A 23,669-nucleotide genomic window follows, 5' to 3' on the forward strand; every position below is an offset into this window, starting at 1 on the left:
CTCATCCATGAGAAAAATGTGAATCTGCCGAGCTGAATAGTGTAAAACTACACTCTTGATTGAAGCAACTCTGTACAGGTTATACCTGGAAATTCCTTTATGTTATAGTCATGCTTAATTGTATGCTTCATTAGGCTGTGTGCAGGGCTACCATTCATGGGATGAGGGGAAAGGTGCAACTTCCAAAGATGGGAAGTAGGCTATAAACCTATGGGTGTGGACCTTTTTACCTCCAGGTGGTGTCAGCAGGAAGTTGACCATGGGGAGCAGTGCCAGCAACACAGCTGAAGGAAGACTGTTTTGTTTCATTGCAGGAACAAATATTCTTTTAATGGATGGTTAGTAAGGAAGGTTATTGTAAAAAACCCAGCTTGAAGTTTAATGTGAGAATATTGAAGTCAGTCAGTCATTACTCATTTTTTTATGAGTGTAATAACATGCAGGATATGCACTTGTCAGTCAGTACACACACCCTTTGAGCATGGTAGGGTAATTGGCCATGGCTTTTGAATCGCTAACCTGAGACTGGGATTACACTAAGCTGTGGGAACTTCTCTAGTGTGCCGGTGTGTGTGCCCATGTTGTTGGTAAATTATGTTTTCAGTATAGCCCAGATAATAAGATTTGGATTTCTAAAAGGCTAAACATGAATTTTAAGTTTATGGATAGGTCCTAATCTTTTACAGCACTACTGATGCATACAGAGAATTTTGTACAGAATTAACCCATCTATGAAGCACAGGGGAAGACCTCCAGTGCTCTGTCTGAGGGGAGTAGCCAGCTCTCAGCTCCAAGCGTTTGTTGCCTTGGGGGGGGGGGTGGAATACGCAGATCTTGTCAGAATTTAAGATTTCTTTTTGAGATATCAGAATTATAAAATTTCTGGTGAAAGATGCCAAAGTCTGAAAGATGAAAGCGAAGTTTTTAAATTTTACTTAGTTCACTTCCAGTTTATGACTTCTGCGATCAAGGAAACTAACTTTAGGAGCATAATAAATTAGTATGCTGCTTATTTCAGTTCTCATTTGATTGTTTTTTATATAGTCTAAGAATTTAATTATCTTTCTAGCTTACTGTTACTGTTTTTATCAACTTCCGTAGTGTAAACCAGTGGTTCTCAATCAGGGACAATTATATCCCCAGGGGGATATTAGGCAAAGTCTGGAAATATGTTTCGTTGTCACAGCTTGGAGTGGGAGGATACTACTGGCATTTAGGGAGTAGAGGGCCAGGGATGTAGCTATTTAAATAGTCTATACTGCATAGGACAGAACCCAGCAACAAAGAGTTATCTGGCCTAAAATGTTAGTAGTGATAAGACTGAGAAATGCTGCTGTAGACTGTGTTTTAATTTCTGTGTCTTGCTCATTCCCTTCCCTTTTTTTTTTTTTTTTTAAGAACCTTTTTTCCAGCTCCTCTCTGTTTCTCCTCCCTTCTGTAATCTCACTCAGACCGTTTAGGATGGTCAATTTTAAAATGCAAGAAAAAAAATCATATGGGAGTTCCTAAAAACTGAAGACCCTCAGCCCCCACTTGTAGATATTCTGACCTGTAGATCTGGGATGGCCCAAGATTCTGCATCTTGAAAATCCCCCAGATGATCCTGAGGAAGACCATGTGTAGACCACAGTTAGAGTGGTAGGGTTATGTTTGTTTTTGGAGTATCTGCTTTTCTTCATTTGTTTAGATCCTTTATTTGTTGAACTTCTCGATTATGTTGTTACTTTTATTAAGCGCTTAAAATATACAAAGATTTTAATAATTATTTATACTTTGGGAATTAAAATGTATCCATGGACAAGTTAACCAAGTAGCTGGATATTATTAGCTTATAGACTTTCTTCCCAAAATTTCTGGTCTCTTTTCCCTACTTTTTTTGTAATATACCGTATGTCTTCTCCCTGGTTGAGAGCAGTTCCCTGAAAATACAAAAATTTAAAACTTATATTTAATGTATGAACCAAGTCCAGAAAAAAAAAAAAAGCATGGACTCTAACAGCTGAAAATATTAGAAATAATTCATGTAAGTGATTCCTTAACCAAACTGATGCATATGAAATGTTACAAAAAATTAACTTCCTGGAGTTGGTAATTTATGCCACATACTTATTCTGTGGAGACAGAAAGGTGAGGGCAGTTGTAGGTACATAAGACCCATTTCTCCAAATCCTGCCTGGCACTTAGGAAAACGGCCTGTTTATGCAGATACCTGCCTTCAGGGGCTTCAACTCATGCCTGGCATTCTCTGCATCATAACAGCTAAGTGCAAATCACAGGGCTTTGAAAGGTCTACAGAAGTTATTCAGTGGCTTGAAATTTATCATTAGAGTGATACGTGGAAATTATTGGGTCACTAATAAGGCATATCCTCTGGGATGTCATTACCAAAACAGATATCCTATACGCAGATAAGACAACTTAGAATCATGCAAACAGTTTTAGTCTACTACCCAGCTTGCCACCTAGAGTCATGAGTAAAAAAAAAAATTTTTTTTTATCATGAAAAACACTGTATTTAGATTTGGCCAGCTGGGCTCCGTTTAGACGATCCCAATTTTGTTGGCAACATCCAAAGCATCATAGTCAGGGGCCAGTCGAACATATGCCTTCTTCTCTCCACCAGGCCTGATCACGGAGTTGACCTTGGCCACATCAATGTCATAAAACTTCTTCACAGCCTGTTTGAGCTGCTGCTTGTTGGCCTTGACATCCACAATGAACACAAGCGTGTTGCTGTCTTCTCTTTTCTTCATGTCTGCCTTGGTAGTCAGGGGGAACTTGATGATGGCATAGTGATGAAGCTTGTTTTTCCTGGGGGCACTCTTTCGAGGGTATTTGGGCTGCCTTCGGAAATGCAGAGTCTTGGGTCGTCCGAACGTAGGTGATGTGTGGATCTTCTTCTTTTTGAAACTGTGGACGCCCTTCATCACTGCTTTCTTGGCCTTCCAAACCTTTGTTTTGGCTTTGGGTTTGGGAGGGGTAGGGGCTTCCTTCTTAGCTTTCGGTGCCATCATCGTAAAAGGGATTTCCGAAGAGTCATAAGTAACTTTTTATCCAACTTTGACCACTTTCTCATGATAATCCTGAAGAAACTATTTTTAAGAAAGCCAGAATTCTATTTGGTTGGCTTCATGTTCATGCGATATGAACAGGTATTAAAGTAGTTATCGGATAGCCAGGAAAGGTCTTCACCTTCTCCCTCATAATTTTCGTCAAATGCCTTCCAACATCCTATAATAAAATACAGATAAATGTTTTACTGAGCCACTCCTCTATAAAAATTGCTGCTAACACCGCTAATAGGCCACTGAACTTGAAATGATGAGGCTGAATGTATCTTTCACCTTAACCAGCTGGAATCTCAACAAATTCAAATTTCTGGAACTTTATTTCCTCTGATTTAAGACGAGGAGATTAAACTGACTGTTTTGTGATGTACCTTCTGGTCCTAAAAGGCTATGATTCTGTTAGAGTGCCAACAGTTTGGATATCAAGTGTTGAACTAGTGAGTCATTTGGGGCAGGAGAAGACCACAGCTTTTCCCTGCATCCTGCGCTCTTTCCCAAGGATGGGTCAGGGTTAAGGGCAGAGTCATTTCCCATCATTATGCCCACAAAAAGGAACCCATGCTGCTGTGTCTAACTCAGTGATACTAATTGGGCCCAAAGATTAGGAATGTTGAGTACCTCCTTCCTGGATTTTGTCTCTAGATAGAATATTTCTTCTACGAGGTTAAAGAGGTAAAAAACGTAACTTTTGGCTTTTCCCTTTATCATCTCTCATTAGACTCTCTCAAGGTTAGAGCCAGCAGGGCTGCCTGCCCTCCACTACTGTACTTGATTTTCTTCTTCTTGGAGACACCTGACCTGCCTTTGTGATCAAATTAAGGCTGGGTTGAGCCTTGGCTAGAGCTGTTTTCTGTATAGACTGGCCTAGCTCACTGGGCTTTGGGACGAAACCCAACATATTGTTTTCCTCAAGAGCTTTGTTAGAGAATGGTGACTGTAGTCATCACATTAAGAAATGCGACTGGTTGTAGAATATCAGCAGAGCATTCATTCATTTTCACTTTTTCCTCTTTGTTCAGTAAGCACTTATTTAATACCTGCTGTGTGCTTTGATACGTTCTAAGCATGAGAATATAGAACTCAAACAAATGAGTATAGACTACGTTCTTATGTTGAGCATGTCTCATGATCTTTATTATCTATGATCATACCTATAAAGGGAGAATAGTTGAATATAGGAAAGAATTTTGAATTTTAACTCTAGGACTGAAGAAATTCCTATGACAGCTTACAAATTCTCGAATGGGAATGTTATAGGCTTGTGTCTCCCCCCCCCATTCAATTATGGAAGTTAAAAATTATTATGGGCACTAAAAGTGGTGTTTTACATTGTATGTGCCTTAGAAGCATATTGTCCATTTGAAAATCATAGCACGAAATTGGCTCCAACCCAAATCAGCAATGAAGAATTGACTTCTAGCCAAGACCTGTGCTCTGGGATTGACAGCCATGGGCCACCCCATGATGCTAGAAGAGCCTCGTTCGAGCACCAGCAAAGCCATCAGTGCAGTTTACCATCAAAGGCACCATCCATCCTTCAGAGCTACAGAGAAGGGTGTTAAAAATCACAACAGCCTAGCAGACTGTGTTTTAAATGAAGGGAAACCCATCTTTGGAATATGAGCAGAATACTAAGGGGAAAATGGCAGGCAGTTTGTGAGAAGAAACCATAACTGTTTTTGTTTAATCTCCTTATTGTAAATGTGACATTACTTTAAAAATTACTTACAGTGACATAAATCTGAATTGTAGCCTGAAAGAAAAACTTTCAGAATGGCCCAGTTATCCTTCCTGTACTACTTAAATAGTCTCCAGAAGACCTCCTCAGGGCAGCTCATCTTCCAGCTGTGATGGAGAAGGGTAGGCTTATTTTCATCTAAATCTATAGTTCAATCTCCTATGGGAAGGAAAAATAGACTATAAGGAATCATGAAATATAAAAAGGAATTTAACATTTACTTCTCCTAAAAAAGTTTCTTTTTATGGGTTAGCATCATATTTATTAAGAACTTTCTTGAGTCTTTTCCGCCCACGGGTCCTGTCCCTGTGCTTTAATAAAACCACCTTTTTTGCCCTAAAAACAAACAAACAAACAAAAACTTCCTGAAATTCTTTCTTGGACCTTTTTTTATTTTTTTTTTTACATGTAGCTAAATGATATAAATTTGAAGACTACTTTTGAAACTTAAATGGAAAGTATATTCTTTTAAAGATGCTTTTGTCCTGCCTGCTGTGCTGAATTAGGTTTTGAGAGAGCCACCAAAGCTCTGGAATTTACACTGTGGCAGAATACCAGATGAAAAAAATAGCTGTTCGTCTTCTAAACAGAGCGGAGAGGGCAGGCATGGGAGTCCGCCCCCACCCTGGCATGGCTCTGCTCACCACCAGGCAGCTAAGAAGGCTCCTCCTCAGCTGTGACCTGCGACCTACCAACACAGACATCATCAGAGTGCCTCAGAATGTTCTAGCGCTAACCCTGTGTGCAGAGAAAAGCTGGAATGAAAACACGAGAAGCAAATGCAAGAGAATCACTTATTCAAAAAAGGCCATTTGGTTTGGCTCAGCTTTATCTGGGAGTTTCCAGACCAATTCAGCCTGTATCCTGAAGAGATCCCAGCCTAGAAAAATAATTTTTTTTTCAAGTACATGCATCATTGGCTACTATTAATTCTTAATTTAGACTTATTCTGATAATGTCAGTGGAATAAAATGTAGAGTAATATTTATTTAAAATGCATGAAAGCTACAAATATTGACATTTGTTTTCTGTTTCCTCAGGGCTATTTAATTTCCCTCCCAACTTGATGTCATCCTGTTAACTTGTTAACGTGTTTACTTATCCTTTTTTTCTATTAGCGTTAGCTTCTAATATGAAGATTTTTTAAAAATTCTGCTTTGCTTCTTTGTCTTGCATTTTTTTAATGTTGAAATACTAAAGTGATCGTACTCAGAAATGCGGAGTGTTTTCTGTGTTATGCCAATTGTTAAAAATACATGTTTATATGAATTCATGGGATTATTATTCTGTGTTTGATTATCTAGTTCACCAATTCTTTTTCTTGCTAAGAAGTTTTAATAATTTTTAATCATCCAGTTATAATCTCCACATCAGTAGTCTCAACTAAAACCTCGTCAGTTTAGTTTTCATGTAAGGAATGTAAAGCATTACTTATAATTTGATTAAAATTGAGATGACCTTATAAAAAATATGCTGTTAAGTAATAGTCCTTAAAAAGAATTAAAACTATAATGATTTGGCTCTAAGTAATTATTTTACAGAAAGAATATTGAGCTATAAAATCTTTTGAAGAAAACTGGTATTGGAGATAAAACTATCCTCCTAATCTGCATATTTTTGCATTCCACTCCATAGCTTTTCTTTCTTAGGTGCACAAATAGTAGTCACAAAAAAAAATCTGAAATTGAATTTAGGCCTCGTTGCATTCGAATTCTGGAATACTTGCGAGTTGTAAGGTCACTGGGTACAATGAAAGGGACCAAGAGAAAGAAGCCACTGCACTAAAGTAGGAACAAATGCTAAGAGGGAAAAACAAAACAATCAAAACATGCCTAAAAAATGATGTTCAGGCAAATGTTAAAGCATTGTATTTTAAGTGTTCTCTTAGAGCTTATTTATAGAATCTTTTGCCAAAAATGTTGTAAAGAAAAATGCCATTCATCAAGAGTAAATAACCTAATATATCTATTGGATAAGCTTTTGTTTATATATTTATAAATCTAAATAAATAAGCAAACGTGTGTGTGTGTGTGTGTGTGTGTGTGTGTGTACTGCTACTTAAGGTAGATCCCACTGAGCCAGCTTGCTGGTTTGAGAAGGCACGCCTGGGGCCCTTTCTGTGGATTCTTTGCCCAGCATGTGTCCTAGCATCTGACCAGTTCTTTTTGGCCTGAGCCAATGGAAGATCATGCTAGGGCGCAGGAAGGCACAGTAAATTAAGCTGGGCACTGTAGTCTGTTTCCAGGTCACTGCCTTCTGCCTCTTTCTCATACCTTGTTCACCCTTTGACCTTGTTAGAACAGTAATGTTTCTTCATAAAACATTCTTAATGAGACTATTTACCTTGCATACCCAATGAGATCATGCTTCGTGTTATAAATTCTGTGCTCAAACATATGCCAAGAAAGGCAACCCTTGCAGCTGTTAAAGAATTAACTTTTTAACTGAGGGAGGGACCTTTCGCTTGGCAGCCACAGCCAACGTGGCACTGTTTTTCTTATTTTGAGTTTATTATAAAGCTAGATGGAGGTTTTTACTCTCCTTTTTTTCCCCTTTTGTGCTTATTTGTTCGTGTTTTGCTTTACGTCCACAGATATATTGATCTTGAGCATAGCATAGTTATTCCTAAAGAATGTGAATTTACAAAGCAGATAAATAATATGTATTTTTTTTTTTTCAAGAATGTTCATCTGATTTCAAAGATCTGTTTGACCAAAGAACTCAACTCTCAGTCGTAGTGGAGCTTAGGACCTTTATCTTTGATCAGAAGTAGTGAGTTCTTCTGCCCCAATATATACTATTTTTTTTACACAGACCAGTCTGAATTCTGCATCTTTTGGTACCTTCTTCCATCAGAATGAAGGCGCCCTCACCTGAGCGAATGCATAAAGCCTGGGACACCTGCTACAGCGGTAGCAGCCCCAGAGTATACCGACGTTGGCCCTTCTGCCCAGGGAATGAGGAGAGAATATATCTCGTGAATCAGTACAGGTCATAATATGCCTTCTGCTGAAAAGATTACTCTCTTCAATAGAGGCAGCCTAATGGTAACCTTGCTGAACTTGTAAAAGTCATTGGAGGGCCGGGCCCTTTTTCACCCCGCTTTGACCTCCTGATTTGATGTCATCTGCACATGTAATGGAGCTTCTGTCTTCTGTTTTTCCATTGTCACTACAGTAGTTCACCGCCTACTTCCTCTGCCACAGTCCTGTCAGTGCCATCCTTGTGACCCTGTGCACACCGCCGTACCCGACTGAGTGGTGGTGATGACAAGCAGTACTGGCCTCGCAAGGTCCTTCTGCAGATTCAGTGAGATCTTTTTACAAGAAAATATTGGAAATAATGCCATCCTAGCACTTAACATACAGGATTCTCAGTGAATGGCAGCTTTTCACTATCGCTATTTCCCCCACTAATAAAATTAGTTTAAGGTAGTCGCAGCCTGGCCAGACCTGGAAGACTTGCTGGGTCACCTTCAAAACTCTGGCCCCAAATGGAACCTTCTCCATACATAGCCTCATCGTACACACATTCCTGAGTCTGACTGGCATTGAAAGAAAAAAGGGAGGAGGAAAAATGTTGCTATTAGAGGAAAACATTATATAAAATAAAATATAAGTGTCATAAAAACAATCATATTAATCATCTGTCTAGCCCCAGAAGTACCTTGTAGGCAGATGCTTGCTTTGCACCTTTCCCACCTCCTGTCTCCAGCTGGGAAAGTATCAGAATATGTCATTGGGGATTATCTTCTAGAACCTTGTTATTATCTCTGCAAAATTAGTAGACTCCCTATTCTGGCTGCCTCAGATTCGCTTAAGTCTCTCTGATGAGATTTGCCTTCCGGTCTGAGGGACTCTCCTCTTAGAGGAGTCAGTGGGGCTTAACTTTGGGTAATCCTTATAGAAGGAGGTGGCCTGGTGCACTTGGGTCTTCAGTGTAATCTGAATCACACCCGAAGCAAACCAGAGCATGGTGGGAATTAAAGCAGAGAGATACGGGAAAATGTGACCTCCCTGAGAAAGATAAAACAACTTCTCCCTCCCATCATCCAATTCTCCAAGTATCTTGTCAGTACCACGGATCCCACACTTATCATGGTCTGCTTTACAAGCCTAAATACATTTTTTTTTTCTTATGTATTGATCCACCTTCCTTCCCCAAGATTCTGATCTCTTGTCCAGGCTCAGATCTTGTTATTCAACACTGCTTACAGAACCAAGACACCTTCTACGCAGTGGGTAGATAGTGGTCACTGGCTAAGTAGTGAAGAAACAAGTTTTCTGACAGCAACAAAATTATGTATATTATAGATGTAAAAATATCTGTGGGTATATTTGTACACACATTAAAATTTAATATGTGGAGATCCACTAATTTGGAATATCTTTTTTCCCCAGGTTTATTGAGTTTATGATTAACAAATAAAAGATTATTTATATTTAATGTGTACTAGTTGGTATTGTGATATACCTGTGTAATGATTGCCACAAGCTACTATATATCCGTCACCTCATACGGTTACCATTTTGTGTGTGTGTGTGTGCGTGTGTGTGTATAATGTTTTTTAAAGTGGTCACAAGTTGGGTTTGAGTTTGCCATGGCATATTTTCTGTGTTGCTAACATAAACAATGCCTGTTAATTTATTAAGTTATGTACATTAACATGAGGATGTTTAGAGAAAATTTTTTTTTTAATTTTTTATTTTTTATAAACATATATTTTTATCCCCAGGGGTACAGGTCTGTGAATCACCAGGTTTACACACTTCACAGCACTCACCAAAGCACATACCCTCCCCAATGTCCATAATCCCACCCCCTTCTCCCTAACCCCCTCCCCCCAGCAACCCTCAGTTTGTTTTGTGAGATTAAGAGTCACTTATGGTTTGTCTCCCTCCCAATCCCATCTTGTTTCATTTATTCTTCTCCTACCCACTTAAGCCCCCATGTTGCATCACCACTTCCTCATATCAGGGAGATCATATGATAGTTCTCTTTCTCTGCTTGACTTATTTCGCTAAGCATGATACGCTCTAGTTCCATCCATGTTGTCGCAAATGGCAAGATTTCATTTCTTTTGATGGCTGCATAGTATTCCATTGTGTATATATACCACATCTTCTTGATCCATTCATCTGTTGATGGACATCTAGGTTCTTTCCATAGTTTGGCTATTGTGGACATTGCTGCTATAAACATTCAGGTTCATGTGCCCCTTTGGATCCCAGAATCTATAAAGAACTTAGCAAACTCAACACCCAAAGAACAAATAATCCAATCAAGAAATGGGCAGAGGACATGAACAGACATTTCTGCAAAGAAGACATCCACATGGCCAACAGACACATGAAAAAGTGCTCCATATCACTCGGCATCAGGGAAATACAAATCAAAACCACAATGAGTTATCACCTCACACCAGTCAGAATGGCTAAAATCAACAAGTCAGGAAATGACAGATGCTGGCGAGGATGTGGAGAAAGGGGAACCCTCCTACACTGTTGGTGGGAATGCAAGCTGGTGCAGCCACTCTGGAAAACAGCATGGAGGTTCCTCAAAATGTTGAAAATAGAAGTGCCCTATGACCCAGCAATTGCACTATTGGGTATTTACCCTAAAGATACAAATGTAGTGATCCAAAGGGGCACATGCACCCAAATGTTTATAGCAGCAATGTCCACAATAGCCAAACTATGGAAAGAACCTAGATGTCCATCAACAGATGAATGGATCAAGAAGATGTGGTATATATACACAATGGAATACTATGCAGCCATCAAAAGAAATCAAATCTTGCCATTTGCAACAACATGGATGGAACTAGAGAAAATTTTTAATAAAAAACCCTGTTTTCAAGTTCTTCAACCACTCAAGGAGTATTTATAAACAATTGAAATGCAGCTTGTTTATTATCAATTGAGAAGCTAATCATTTAGTCATAAATCAAGGTGCTGGCCGCTCACCCCAGCATCCAGCCTCGTGAATACTCGATGCTCTTTTTCCTGTTAGTACCGATGAGAGAGGTTTTGCTGCAAAAACCAATAAAACCTGTAGAAAGATGACATTCCCTCATTGGCTTTTACCACACAGAGATATTTGGTTGTTCTCCCGGCTCCTGAGTGTGCCTTCTCTGGCAGTAGAAAGGCAAAGAGCAGCCATGCAAATAAAGGGGATGAGGAGGGTAGGAAAACATGACCAATGAGAGGGTGACAAGAGAAGCGGTCTGTTAAAGGAGGGATGACGGGATGGGTACCGTTCTTGTCCTGTGGGTTCAATCCAGAAGTTATATTTGGCCTGTGAACAGAAAATCCATGTTTTCACATAAGCTGAGTATATCCTCTCTAATATTTCCTGCCAAGATCTAGAATTTCAAGACCTAGCATGGAGCTTCTCTAAAATGACAGAATTCTCACTTTAAATTTTTCCAGTGAAATGTGATGATTGAAAAAAAATCCCATCTCAGTCTTTTATTCTGCTCGAGAAGAAGAATAAGGAAAGGAAAAAAAACAAAACAAAACAAAACCGTGCTAATGACCCATTTCTAGGGTAATTGGTACTTGAGAAAGATCACGATGGAAGTACTGTGAGAACCTTGTTTATCCCCTCATTTTACTGTGAGATATAAGAATGACAGAAATCCTAGCTGGCCATCATACTACTCCCCCAAAAGTTTGTCAAAAAGGTTTCTTGCAGGTCCTGTCAGCTTCAGAAGAGAGAGTAAACCAAAAAGGAAGACTTGTCATGCGACGTTTAAGGCCTTTGTGAATCCTTGGAACTCATTGGGAGTTTTTCACACTTTTTAGAAGGTCCAACCAGATGTTCCCTGCTGGCTTCTGCATATTGGTCAGACTGGGAAGCAGGGCCTCCCCATTGCACAGCTCCTGGGGGAGCAATTCATGGAGAATCTATAGAGTTCTGGCTCCCAGCAGTGCCAGGAAAAAGTGGCTGCCAAGATGCTGTTAGTAATTAAGGACTTGGCAGCCGAGGGCCGCCTGTAAGCACATCCTAGTTACTGTAACTTCCAGGTAGAACAAGAGAAACTCCTTTAGGCCTAAATGGGACTGGGACGTGTTCACAGTCACGTTACTGCACTTCCCCCCACACCGTGCACGTGCACACCCCCCACCCCCCGCAGCTGTCATTGGCACTCAAGAAATGAAGTAGGGCTCCGGCCACCTGGACGCATGTGTTCCCAAGCCCAACACCCATTAACTCCATGGTAATTTAGTAAGGTGGTTGGTAAGCAGTGTTAAGACCCCAAATTTATGTTCACTGATGCTTTGGATAATGGAAACATGCTTATTAAGGATCTTTGGCAAAAGATTTTCCTGTGTAATTAGCAAACATCTTAATTATACACTTGGACTTGAAGCTTGTGCTAATCTTAAAGTATAAAAATGATGCAAATTAGACAAAGAGAAAAGGATTAGAAGGGAAACCGCATAGTGTAACTCCATTACTAAAGTATAATAACTTATTCACGTTTATTAAAATTTGAGTTTGAAATAATTCAACATTTATTGAGTACCCATAAGCATCATCAAGAGGACATTATAGGAACACATAAGACACTATTACCAACTTTTAGAAGCTTTCATTTTAGAATACAGCATGTATTAGAAGAGCAGCATAAAATTTTCAAGTGTTTTAGAAAGGCTACTTTGAGTAATAAAAGTGTAATTAATTATGTAACTCCCTGTACTTTTAGAAAAGATATTGGACGAATACACATGACTGCAAAATCTACACACTGAAAATATTACCCTGAGCTATTTAAATAAATACAAAGTATTACTCGATTCCAAGTGTGTCCCACATATGTTCACAAAATCACAGGGTAAAGTTAAATGTACCTGAAATACCAAACAGAACGTTGATAATCTGCTCACTAGTTTACGCTACGGGACATAGTCTTGTGGATAAGTGCTAGAGAAAACATTAAGCTCTCTTCTTTTTGATATTTCATGGCATTGACCTTAAATCAGCCAGGAGAATAAACACAGCATGATAGACTTAAGGCCTAAAACAAATATGAGTTTTATAATTAATTTGCAAGCAAATATCACTTTTAATAAAAGTTGAAAATATAACCCTTGCCTATTCCTAGTCAATCAAATTATGGTTATCGTCAGATGTAGTCTTAAAATGAATGAGGACATTTTAATGAACCGGAATATTTTGAATATTTGCAAAATTTTGGAAAGAATGGAAGTACCATTGAAATATTATATCGAAAAAGTAAAAAATATATTATTTCAGATGTAGTAATAATTTCTAATATGGTTTTATTTTTCTTTCCCAAGTTAGCCCTCTGAGAGATGGGAGAGGGAAGCCCCATCATCTCCATTTTTCAGTGAATCAGTTGAGGCTTAGAGAAAAGTTTGTGTGACATAGGCCATTTGAGATGTCTGATTCCCCAAATGGTCACTATGTGCTATTGATGAGGCACTTGGCTGATTTCTTAGTGGTCTCTCACTCATCCGTTCCTCGGAAGCATCTGAGTTCTCCACTGTAAGCTCAGCACCCCTGGGCAGAGCTCATTTGAAGCTTCCCATTTGCATATGTGAATATGATACCTTTGCTTTTTATTGAAGCAATTCTGAAAAATCAGATTTTTCTGACACATATCTTTTATTGAAGGAGACAGTCTATAAAGAAATGATTTGAAATTACTGTTTTAAAATTGTTCTGCTAATTTTAAACTCCTCAAGGATAGGAATTATATCTTTTAAGCAGATAGATAAGACAGATCTGTCGTTGGCCAGTGATTTGTCTTATACCTAAATCGTGTTTCTGTAATGAATGTGGTCAGTATTAATGGCCACAGTTGTAATCAAGAATGGTTGTTTTTTACAATCAAGTTAATTAGTGTGGCATATTTCTAGTTTACATTAAGTGTGTATTCTAGAAGTCCCTTACATGTTAGAACTAAGTAGAAGGTACCTGGTCTTTCAAGAATTTTGAAATGAAGTATTCAGTAAAATTGGAAACCTTGCGTTTGCAAGTAAGTTATCACCATAGCTCGAAGTTTAGTTTGGCATTTCTAAGCTACTTTCCTTTTTATCCATTCAGTCCTCCATCCATCTTCCTGGTTATCTGTCCATCTCCCAATCCACCCCCATGCAGCTGCGTCCACCCCCCAGTTCTCCCATCTGCCTTCTAGTCTCCCTTCCACCTCCCCGGTCTTTCATTTCTCATTGTCTGTTTTAGGAGCCCTTGAAGGAAATGAGAAATAAAAACAGTTGTTATTAAACTTCATACTGACCCTTTGGTTTTCATTAAAATGACCACATTATATTCATTGTCCAAAATTTGGCACTCCTTAGAGTAAACAGGGTGCTTCTGGTAATCACGCTGAGAAAACCAGCATAAACCAGGACTGTTCTCAGCAAATCAGAACACAAGGTCACTTGTACATAATATGTTCTCCTAAAAATCTAAAGTAGTATCCCATTATAGTATTGTATTTTTTTATTTCTAGATTATATGATAACGTGAATTGTTTATATCAAAAATAGTCAGTGAGACAGGTTTTTGAAGATTTTATATGGGTGTATTGATGTAACTTAACCCTGATTTTTTTGTAGCATTAATTCCTGTAGATAGAGTAGTTAGCTCTCTCATTTGAAATCATTTAGATACTTAATTTATTCCCTTTTGTTGCATTGCTTTGGGATTGATTGCTGTCCCATTATTTCAGTGGAAATCTGCACATCCCTGTCTCCAAGTGCAGCAGTTACCCAGGGGCCAGAGGGCTGTAAACGAGGAGGGACACCCAGGCTTTGTGTTTCGGGGCTTCTCAGTATAGCTAGGGACATAGCCCCAGGAGCTTTTACACGAAATAAGTGCAGCAGCCAGCAGTCGCACATGGACCAGAACAGGAAACGTGGTAGAGAGGCATCAAGAAGAACTAGTAAAGGGACCAGGGAGAGCTAATTAGAGGGAGCAGAGACAGCACTGGAATCGTAAGACCCATTCTGGCACTTGTTGGCAACTCATTGGTGGGTAATAGCGGGAATAACTGGTTTCTGTAAGATTGAACTGAGGCATATGTAACTTACTGGCATACGAAATAATTCTCCTTCCTCTGAACTCCCATCTCTATCATGTGTTAACTATGTGATCTTAGAATTCTTAACCCTCTGGTCTGTTTCCTTATAGAATAAGAATCTTAATAGTACCTATTCATAAAATTGATAAATTGCTTAATTGATAGGAAATAGGACTGTGCCTGGTATTAGAAAAATACTGACAAGGGACTATTTCTGTTAGTGTGGCAGGACATCTTTCAAAGAAAGTCATCAGTTTAAGTCAGTGTTTAATTGTAACTTACCTGGTGTGATGTATCCCAAACATAATCTTAATTTACCCTTATCGTTTATAATTTTTTACAGCGCGAAAGTCCAAGAAACTGGGCAAGTTGAAAGGTATTCACGAGGAACAGTCCCAGCAGCAGCAACCCCCACCCCCGCCTCCCCAGAGCCCCGAGGAAGGGACGACGTACATCCCTCCCGCAAAAGAGCCCTCAGTCAACACAGCGCTGGTCCCTCAGCTCTCCACGATCTCACGAGCACTCACGCCTTCCCCTGTTATGATCCTTGAGAACATCGAGCCTGAGATTGTGTATGCAGGCTATGACAGCTCAAAACCAGACACCGCCGAGAACCTGCTCTCCACTCTAAACCGCTTAGCAGGCAAACAGATGATCCAAGTGGTGAAGTGGGCAAAGGTACTTCCAGGTAGGAACATCTCTCCTGTCACAGTCTGCACCCCAAACTAGAGAAGTCAGGGCAACAGATTTCGCCATCTCCAACAGTGCAGTTGGAGTTAGCTCCCCGTTTAATCCTCACACCATATTTTTCCATCAATATCAAATTAATCAAGTGTGTAGGGAAACTGTTCACGTGCTCATTTCTCCTGAGATGTTAGGGCTACGGGTTCTGTTGTTAATATACATTTCTTGTGTTGATGATTGAAAGGCAACATTTCAGACCCAAAATATTCATAAGGTCAAAGACATTCTGTTTGTGAGAACGCAATGAGCCCATTATCAGCATCATATGAGCAGGGCCAATCTTAGCGCAGACAAGGAAGCGAAGACCTACCGAGTAAGTGCTATGAGACCCTGAAAGATTGTTCTTTCTGAAAACGGCATCTTACCTCCAGCACCCTTTAAATTGTCCTTGAAATTCCTCCTTTAGTCATTTTTTGCGCTGTAGAATTTTATTAATAAGGCCCCTATTAATCTACAGAAACATCACTTAGAATGGCTATCCCACTGTCCCAGTCCATTAAGCAAAGCAGTTTCTTGGATTACGTGTGGTCAGCCAGGGCCCTAAGAGAAAAGACTGGGGAAGGCTCCGATAGTTGTTCTTTGAAGAGGAGCTTGCCCAGGTAAAACTCTACAAATGGAAGAATACCATGTTGCCCCTGGGAGTACAGGCAATGAGAAAAGGAACAAAAGAAGAGCTATCAGAGGTGTACACCAGACTGTGGGAGAGGGCAGGACAGGGGCCAAGGACGCTCATTCTACTCTACAACTTTATCAGAGTCTGGTATTACCCCCAGAAGAAAAGGAGCAAGGAATGATATTTTTTCAACCACCCCAAACTCACGAAAATTAAAATCTTCCACCATGATAGCGGATATGCAGGAGTTAACAATTGTTAAAATATTCTTTAGTTTAATATTATTGTGAGTAGAATGAAGCAAGTTTTACAGGTTAATATAAATTCCTCCAGTCTTACCAAGGGTTTTAGACGTTACCCACAATGAAACTGCCTGAGCTCCCTGGTTTTATTTGTCCTGGCAGTTCACCCTCATTGAAAATGTAAGGTGCATTTAGAATGAAATGTGGAATAGGGCTATGCCCAGGGTGGGTGCTCCTTAAATGACTATTGAACTAAATTGAGTCTGTTAGAGACAGGTGACTGTTTAGGGTTGCCTTAAGAAGCTTCTTCCTGGAATGTACTTAAATGCTAAGTGTATTTCTGTGATTAATTGTTCTGTTCTTCAGGATTTAGAAACCTGCCTCTTGAGGACCAAATTACCCTAATCCAGTATTCTTGGATGTGTCTATCATCATTTGCCTTGAGCTGGAGATCGTACAAACATACCAACAGCCAATTTCTCTATTTTGCGCCAGACCTAGTCTTTAATGAGTAAGTACCTATTAATTAGCCTTCATAAAATAAACTGCAGAGTTATTTGTTATGCTTTTTTTATGCTTTCTTTATGCTTTCTAAATATAAATCATATGTATATTTGTGAAAGAATCCACTGACACATAGCATTTTTTAAGAGGAAAAAAAATCCTATCATTTAAGGATTTAAAAATTCCTTTTTGCAGAATTACCATGCACATGTCTGAGTATATATAAATCAGTATATATAGATCTCATATAATAGTATGTGGGAATTGTCCCAAAAGAAAGATGATCCAGTTGGCTCTAAAAACTTGACTGGTACAACGCCACGATTAATAGAAAACAGTCTCTTCTGGTATCTACTCCATTTGAGAAGGCTCTCTAGTTTCTAGGAAATGGGAATGTATGAAGCGCCAGTTTTAGCACGCATTCATATAGTGGTTCTATTGTTAACAGTATACAGCTGCTCAATGTGTTTTCATGACACTCATAATTACCATTCTTTGAAATCATGAAAAAAAAAAGCCAAAAATGCTTCTCTGTAGTAAAACATCTTTGGTATTATGATGCATTTTAAAAGATCAAAAGAATTATAAGAGAGATTTCTTTGGCCATGAATCCCTTCCTACGTTAAGTTTACATTAGCACAGTTTGTTTACGTTTATCTCCACCAGTTGCTTCTTTGTAACTGTTGGGTCAAGAAACACCTAATATAAAAAAGGAACATTTGAATTATGATAGTAACCACAGCCATATTCTATCAGATGTCTCTCTCTAGATAGGAAAATAGGGGTTTTCAGTAAGAAAGGAAGCGGATAAGAAGTAGATTGATAATACAAAACAGAAAAGCAATGCAAAAGATTAGAAGTGGACTCATAGTGCCAAGATACCTAAATGGTACCATAGCAATTTCCCTACCAAGTCCAGCTCACCCCAATACAGTAGGACACGAAGACTGTTTTATTCCAGTATAAATTAGGAACATCAGTTGTTTGTTCTCAAGGTGACTCTTCTTTCGGCAATTAGTCAGAAAGAATAATTCTACTGCATAATTTTTCACCAAAAGCATGAAGTGAGGCCAAACAACTGACATGCACATTTTCATCTACTTGTTTTCCTCATTAATCAGCTGATATTATTAAATAGGAAGCCTGTTTTCAAATATGGTCTAGAAACCAAAAGAAAAACATGTTCCTGGTTTTAAAAGTGTGGGTAAACAAGAATCTCTATTCCATGCCATCCAGCATGTCTCCGTTTGATTTTAACTGGAGATTTAAATGATGTGTTTGGTCTTATTGAGTACATCTATTAATTTTTCCCATAAAATACATACAACATAAACATTTTCCATCTGAGCCATTTTTAAGTGTACAGTTCAGTGGCATTAATCACATTCACACTGCTGTGCAACCTTCCCCACCATCAATCTCCCAGACTTCATCGTCCCAGACAGAAACTTTGAACCCCTCAAACAAGAACTCCACAGTCTCCCCTCCCCCGAACACCTGATAACCTCTAATCCATGGCTTTGCCTATTCTAGGTAATTCAACCAAGTAGAGTCATATGATATGTATCCTTTTGTGTCTGGCTTATTTCACTGAAGCATAAGGTTTTCAAGGCTCATTCTTACTGTACCGTGTATCAGAATTTCATTTTATGGCAGAATGATATTCCAATGTATGTACCTAGGATCGATGATCATCGTTTGCAGATTCTGTATTTGTGAATTGACCTCTGGCTACATTTATTTGTAACCCCAGAGTGAACACACACAGCACTTCCATAGTCCTTCGCAGATGTGCCCAGAGCAGCAATAAAATTGCGACGCCCAGTGTGTACATTTCAGCCGAGAGACTCTCTCTGCCTTTTTATTTCGGCTCTCATACTGTGAACAAGTGGCCTTTTCATGGTCTATTTAGTACCACGCTTTTTGCATTTTTGTGCTTTTTGTTGGTGATTTCACTGTTTAAAGTGACCTCTAAGCAGAAGGCTGAAGTGCTATCTGGTGTTCCTAAAGCAGGAAGTCTGACATTCCTTAGGGGAAGAAAATACAGGTCTTAGATAAGTGTCTTTCAGGCATGAGTTATAGTGTTGTTGGCTGTAAGTTCAGTGCTAATGAATCAGGTATATATCTATTAATAAGTTGCCCTTAAGCAGAAATACACATACAACAGAATTATGTATATAGATCAGGTGATGAAAGTGATCAGTGGATCTCGAGAACCCAACCCTGTGTTTCCTTAGGAGGAAGAGTTCAGTATTCACGGATTCAGTGTTTGCTGCAACTTTATAAAATATAACTACCTTATTTATCTTTACCAAGTAAAGAGCTTTGACTACATTTTGTTTATTCATTCATCTGTCAATAGACACTTGGGTTATTTCCACCTCTGGCTATTGTAAATAACGTTGCTATAAACATTCGTATGCTAATATCTGTTTGAGTCCCAGCTTCCATTTCTTTTTGGTGTATATCTAGGAGTAGAATCTCTGAAGCATACTGTAATTCTGCGTTCAACTTTTGAGGAACCACCATATTCTTTTCCACAGCACTTGTGCTATTATTGTACATTCCCACCAGCAATGCTACAGTAGTTACAAGAATTCAGTTTCACCACATCCTTGCTAACACTTATTTTCTGTTTAGGGCTTTTTCTTTTTTTGTAAGATGTATTTATTTATTTATTTATTTGACAGGGAGGGAGGGAGAGAAATAGGGGAGGGCCAGAGGGAAAGGGGGAGAGAGACTCTTAAGCAGACTGCCCGCTAAGCGCAGAGCCAAACATAGGGCTCCACGCCAGCACCCTGAGATCTTGACCTGAGCCAAAATCAAGAGTCAGATGCTTAACAAAATGAGCCACCCAGGAGGCCCTAGGTTTTTTGTTTTCAATAGCTATTCTAGTAGGTATAAAATGTTTGGGGATGGGTTTGTATTTCTTTTTTTTTTTCTTTTGAAATATATTTGATATATAATACTGTGAATTTAAGGTGTACACGTTGATTTTCAATATTTATATATTGTAATATGATTGCCATTGTATCTGGTACTTAGCGCTCTGTCAAGTCCCATGATTGTCATTTCTTTCTTCTGGTAAGAGTAATTAAGATCTAGTCCATTAGCAAGGTTGACGATTATAATAAAATATTTCATACATTCCCTATACTGTGTATAAAGTCTGCCGAACTTGTCTACTCGTTGCTAGTTTGTACCTTTAAAACCACACCTCTCCCTCCTGCTCCTTTCACCCTGTAGTAACCACTGTTGTGATCTGTTTTTACCAGTTAGCCTTTTTGAGATTCCACATGTAAGTGGTATCATACAGCATCTGTCTTTCTCTGATTTATCTCTTAGGAGCTGTGAAGTCCTTTCTCATTGTGGTTTTGATTTGCATTTCCCTAATGACTAATGATGTTGGGCCTCCATTCATGAGCTTATTGGCCATTTGTAGACCTTCTTCAGAGACATGTCTGTTCAAGTCCTTTGATCATTTTTAATTGGATGGTTTGTCTTTTTGTTCTGGGGTTGTAGGAGTTCTTTATATACTCTGGATATTAAACCCTTATCAGAGATGTGTTTTGTATACTTTCCCCATCTGTGTGCTGTCTTTTCACTCTTGATAGTATTCCTTGAGGCATTTAAAATTAGAGTTTTTGATTTTAATGAAGTGCAGTTTATTTTTTTCTTTTGGTGCCTATGCTTTCAGTGTACTCTATTAGTTCTTAATTATATGCACATACCCGAGTATATACATTCTCGGAACAGTACTAAAGTGTTAGAATCCTTTTTAACAAATGAGATTTAGGAGAAAGCAGCTTATATTTGAAGCCTAAATTAACGTGATTGAAAGGTTTGGGAAATAAATAGGAAACCAAAGATAGAAAAGGCCATATACACTTTGTGTACATTTTCCTATTGTAAAAAATACTAATACAGATAATGCGGAAGCACAATAATGGCTTTCTAATGTTATAAATGGTTATATGTTATGATACTATATAATTATTAGAATGAAAGTTCTATCTTGTTCTTAAACCTTTGACCTTAACCTCACCCTAGAGTTCTGTAGGTTTCTCTCAACTAGAAAGAATAGGGCAGAGCTTGTTTTTCAAAGTTGAGAAAGAGGAGAACCTACTTCCAGAAAACATCTGGAAATGATATAAAGCCTTTTGATCAATCACACCAACAAAAAGAGCTTGATCAGTGGCTCTGTTATCGGATTCTATCATAGACCCTGTATCTGTTAGGGAAACTACTAAGTTAGAGAGGATGGCCTGCAGCTAGGGTCTGCTTGCACACGCAGGCTTCGTCCTGCATTTATTGAAGGAATATTTGATAACTGTTGCCAGCGTTCTGAACAGTACCTTCAGAATAGGGGGAAAATGTATAGACAGTTCCCGGCTCATGGAACATATGGTCCAATCAGGGAGACAGATCTTGATCCGAGGATCCGAAAATCATGATTGTAAGTATTGAAAGGGCAAGCACTTCGGGGGCAGTTAATGGGAGGGATTGCTCTAGTTGGGAAAGCTTCCTCGGTATTGCGTAAACTAGGGTCACCCAGGTGGAGGGAGTACCGGAGGAGGGGTGCTGGTGGAGGCTGACGGCCCAGCATGTGCAGACCCAGCAGCAGGAAGGAACTCCATGCAGAGCTGTGTAGTGATGGGACCTGGAGAGAAATGCCAAGATGTTAAAAGGCAAAATCTGTGGGAATTGCTGGTGGTCAGCTGCAGGTAGAGAATGGAGGGGAGGAGAAGTGGTGTCTAGGAAGACTTCCAGGCCTCTGCCTTAAGTGCCAGGTAGGATACGGTGTCACTGCCTGGGAGAAGGGAGCAAGGCTAGAGGACCAGAGTTCGGAAGGGAAGAGGAAGGGATAGTGTGAGGCCAGTCTTAAACGTAAAATTGAATTGCCTTTCAAATACTAGTCAAGGAAAGATAGTAAATAAGCAGTTATTATCCACACCTGAAGCTTAGAGAGAGGTCCCAGCTGAAGATACAAATTCTGAGCTTACTTTAGAAGTGGTAAAGGACACGAGATAGGAGAGATCCCAAGGAAAGAGGGGGTTTCCTGAAAGAAAGTATGGCTACCAACATTAAAAGCCATGTGAGCCCAGCGGGTGGTGAACCAGAAAGCGGGAAGGACACCTCCCGCTTGCCTGCCAGCACCTTTCACATTCTTGTCTGCTCAACATGTCCCTGGTCTTTCCCTCAGCCAGTACCCTTCCAAGAGTGCAAGGAAGTAACGTACGCTGTTCGGTGGCAGGTAGATCCGCTCTTGTGGGATCCTCCCTTGCGGGATCCTACCTTGCTGTCCCGCCAACCTCCATAGGCTCAGGCCACCTCTCACTTGCACCCGCAGTTCTTGGGTGTCTGTATCCCTACTTTGTTTCCCTGGTACCTCTCTGCTGAAATCACGAGCTCTGTCGTAATCAGTTTTTAATTTCCAGCACCTGGCATGGTGTCCAAAGCAAAGGAAGAACTCCAAATATTTGCCGAATGAATGAATTATTGACCAAATGAAGCAAACAATCAATAAGGCTAGAAGACGCTTTCTAAGTTATCATTGCTCATTATGAGGATGACATTTATGATAAAGAAGTGTGATAGGGGATGCAGTTTTCACACCACAAGCTTTGCTATATTTAAAACCACGACCAAAACTTCAATAGTTGATTCTTTGTGTTTGCCTTCTCCTGTAAAACAGATCTGAAAGTTCCCAAAGATCTTATCCTTATACTGTGTACTGGCTTTATTGGAGTTGGAGGAAAGGTGGGGAACAGGGAATAATTAAGGAAAACATTCTTTCCCATCTTTTTTTATTAAACATTGGGGTGAAGATATGAGTTAATACTTTAAATTAGCATAGAACTTTTCTTATTATAAATGTGAAACTTTTCAAATATGTATTAAATGATTAATTATTCAATTGTACCTTGAAACAGCTTATCATATATTGCTACAGATCGCTGCAAGTATTCAAATTTCTTATCAATTCAGTACACATATTAAAACTGCCATTTAAGCCTGTAATGAAATTTCTTCCAATTTTTTTTTTAAGTTTCTGAAAGGCAGGTTCAGTGTTACTACTCTCTTTTAAGTCTTGACCAATATTTTAGAATCAAAAGTATATTTAAAATCATGTTTCTATTGTACCAAGTGGTAGCCCAACAAAAAATGGTTCTTGAATGATCTTGCACTGCCTTTGTGGTTCCTAAACCTTAGAGTTTAAATCTTGGTGCCACTTTCTGAGCCCCTGTGAGTGAGCGCTCTCGGTGTGTCTGCCCTGGACCTGGACTCCTCAACCTCAGCTTCTTAGTGATGGAAGGTGAACCCCCCCCTCCCGGCCATTGACTGTGTGATGGCAGCACCAGGAGGGAAGTATAGACTCAGTTAGCAGTCATTTCCTGTTTCATGGAGTGCTGTCTGTTCTTATTGTCACCCCAGTAGGGGATCATTGTGCTGCCATGGTCCAGTTGTCCTTAATGAGAGGCCCTCCCCAGGCCACAGTGCCCTTACGGACCCTCTTCACTTAAGGTCCTAAAGCTCTGAGAGGCCTGGCTCATACTTGGGCTGTGTATACCAAGGCCGTGTCACTGTTGTGCCAGCTGGGATCAGGCTGTCCCCACGAAGGCCAGGAGTGGATGGAGTTAGGACATGACAGGCCTCCCCCAGCCCTCCTAAGGCAGCATGGTTGGTACTGCATGGTTGGTACTCT

At 39.5% G+C, this 23,669-nt stretch overlaps 1 protein-coding gene across 4 annotated transcripts in view; it reads left to right on the forward strand.

The window, feature by feature from the left end:
- NR3C2 (nuclear receptor subfamily 3 group C member 2) overlaps positions 1-23,669 on the forward strand; it is a 337,335-nt gene that overhangs the window by 250,788 nt on the left and 62,878 nt on the right. For all 4 annotated transcript variants that reach the window (XM_082728958.1, XM_082728960.1, XM_082728959.1 and 1 more), the window contains exons 5-6: positions 15,204-15,548; positions 16,826-16,970. In XM_082728958.1, coding sequence (XP_082585084.1) covers positions 15,204-15,548; positions 16,826-16,970 — 490 coding nt within the window. The remainder of the gene's footprint in view (positions 1-15,203; positions 15,549-16,825; positions 16,971-23,669) is intronic.

The sequence above is a fragment of the Mustela nivalis genome, assembly GCF_964662115.1.
Source record: "Mustela nivalis genome assembly, chromosome: 4".
NCBI classification, from domain to species: Eukaryota; Metazoa; Chordata; class Mammalia; order Carnivora; family Mustelidae; genus Mustela; species Mustela nivalis.